The sequence below is a fragment of the Macadamia integrifolia genome, chromosome 1, assembly GCF_013358625.1.
Source record: "Macadamia integrifolia cultivar HAES 741 chromosome 1, SCU_Mint_v3, whole genome shotgun sequence".
In the NCBI taxonomy this organism is placed as follows: Eukaryota; Viridiplantae; Streptophyta; class Magnoliopsida; order Proteales; family Proteaceae; genus Macadamia; species Macadamia integrifolia.
Window position 1 is genome coordinate 35,176,047 of NC_056557.1, and position 2,117 is coordinate 35,178,163.

Here is a 2,117-nt window from a genome sequence, read left to right on the forward strand (position 1 = left end):
AGAAACAAGTCCACTGACCCCTACACAGAATTTTTAATTATATGATACCCGCCTGTCTTACAGTCATTTACAATCCTAGTGCACCCACTGACATTGCATCTTCTTAACCAAACAGGGGAGGAAAGGCCATTATGTTAGGCCTGTAAACTTATTTTCATTGCTTAACTCATGCACACAACACTTAGAGCATATATTAACAGACGCATAGAACAAGTGCAACCATTGATACTTTCAAGCCATCATCTGCTGGAACTCAGGGAAACCAAGCACGCCGTCGCCATCCTGGTCGAATGCCTGTATGATGATCTTGCACTCTTCAGTTGATATTTTGTATCCAAGGCAATTGAACATCCTCTGCAACCCCTCTGGTGTAATAGACCCAGAACCCTTCTCCACTACAAACATCTCAAATGCTCTTTTTAGATCATCCTCTCCACCTTCCCGTTCCATCAACTGCACAAAATCTTCGAAATCAAGCATCAAATTGTCACCACCTGCTGCATCGAGATCTTTGATCACACCTTGGGCCTCCGTAGGGGACATGAATTCCCCTATGGAGGCAAGGTAGGATCTGAGTTCAGAGCCTGAGATTTTTCCATTACCATCGGCATCAAAGTGACTAAATATTTCATGGAGTTCATCCTTTCTTGCTTGTTCTTTGGGTGTGATTGTAGTAGTACTCTCAGGGGGACATGAGCCATCCTTGGGAGGAGGAGTAAGGTCAGCCGGAGACATAGGAAGGGTCAGGTCGGATTTGCGGTGATGAAAGCGATGGACGCTTAGCATGAAGCTCTTGTTGGAGAACCATTTAGATAATGTTGGCTTGGAAACAATAGCAGTTGCCATTAGAGCAAGAAGGCTGGGTAGTGTTTGTTGCTTATTGCTTCGTGCTCGTTGCTTTGATGGAAAAGAAAGAACATGCAAAGAGACTTATATAGACTTTGATAGGATGGAGACATATGGGTGAGTAAGAATATGTTTCAAGGGATTTTATTTTATTTTTTGTGCTGACCTTTAGCAGAAAAAAAATCAAGGACTTTTGCACTAGCTAGGTGCATGAAAGAAAAAGTATCCAAAGCTTACAACTGCTTTGGTTAAAGCTCTCAAGCACTGCATTGTTGGCATATTCGGCAAAAGAATCATTCACTTTTCATTTGGGTTCACAAATACTCCCTTGGGCTATGTTTGATAACTATGTAAAAAAAAGAAAAAAAAGTATAAAAGACATAATAAGTCAAAAATCGTAATTGTACAATTTCTTTTACCTCAAATTTTTTTCGTTTCTGTTTTTTTTCCTTTCTTGACTACCAAACATAGCCATAAGATCCTTGGAGATTCCATTTCTTTAATTGCGAATTCAAATAGTACGAAAATTCCTACGACCCAAGTAGCAATTCATCCGAAGGAACATTCAAGGAAACGTCGCAAAAAGTTAAACCATCCCAATGACACAATAGGAAGTTTCATGGCAGCTTCGCTTGGGTTTTAGGATTGAGTGAAGACAGGTGTTCTCAACGTCACACACTGCACGCATAGAACACCTCATTTGTATGTGATAAAAATATATACGTCAACCTATAATGGGGTGGAAGCTAAAATAAGTTCGTATAAAACTTAATTATAGAACAAGAACTTTGGTTTAGGTAAACTTAGGTCCCCTATTTAATGCCAAATACTATAAGACAAAGATAGAGGTAGTAAAGTATTTCCTATTGTTTGTTCTAGTTTCGTTGGTTTTACATGGAAATAAACCAAGCCTATGGAGGAAATTAACAAATAAGATTCATCTAATTTTCTTGTCTACCAAATATGGACCAAGGAAGTATATATGATACAGTACTTATAGGGTATCAATTTTCCAACTTGAATTTTATCCCAAAAAAAAAAAAATTCTAACTTGATTCACTTGGCCGATGTGAACACAATATTATGAATTATAGGAGTAGGGGTCGAGGGAAATTCGATAGAAAAGAATTTGAAATTGCATGCATGAAACAACACGGTTAGATAACTCTTTTTATTGCTAAAAGATCGTCTGTATTAAAAAAAAAAATGCAAGAACTATATCCCCACCTTGGGCATTGCCATAAATTTTCAATATAAGAAAATTAAAAAAA

At 37.8% G+C, this 2,117-nt stretch overlaps 1 protein-coding gene across 1 annotated transcript; it reads right to left on the bottom strand.

Moving 5' to 3' along the window:
- Nucleotides 1-6: 6 nt before the first annotated feature.
- Nucleotides 7-888, bottom strand: LOC122085419 (probable calcium-binding protein CML41). The gene has a single exon (XM_042653849.1). It carries the CDS (start codon nucleotides 844-846, stop codon nucleotides 232-234), a length of 615 nt encoding a protein of 204 aa, XP_042509783.1. The 5' UTR covers nucleotides 847-888; the 3' UTR covers nucleotides 7-231.
- Nucleotides 889-2,117: the final 1,229 nt, after the last annotated feature.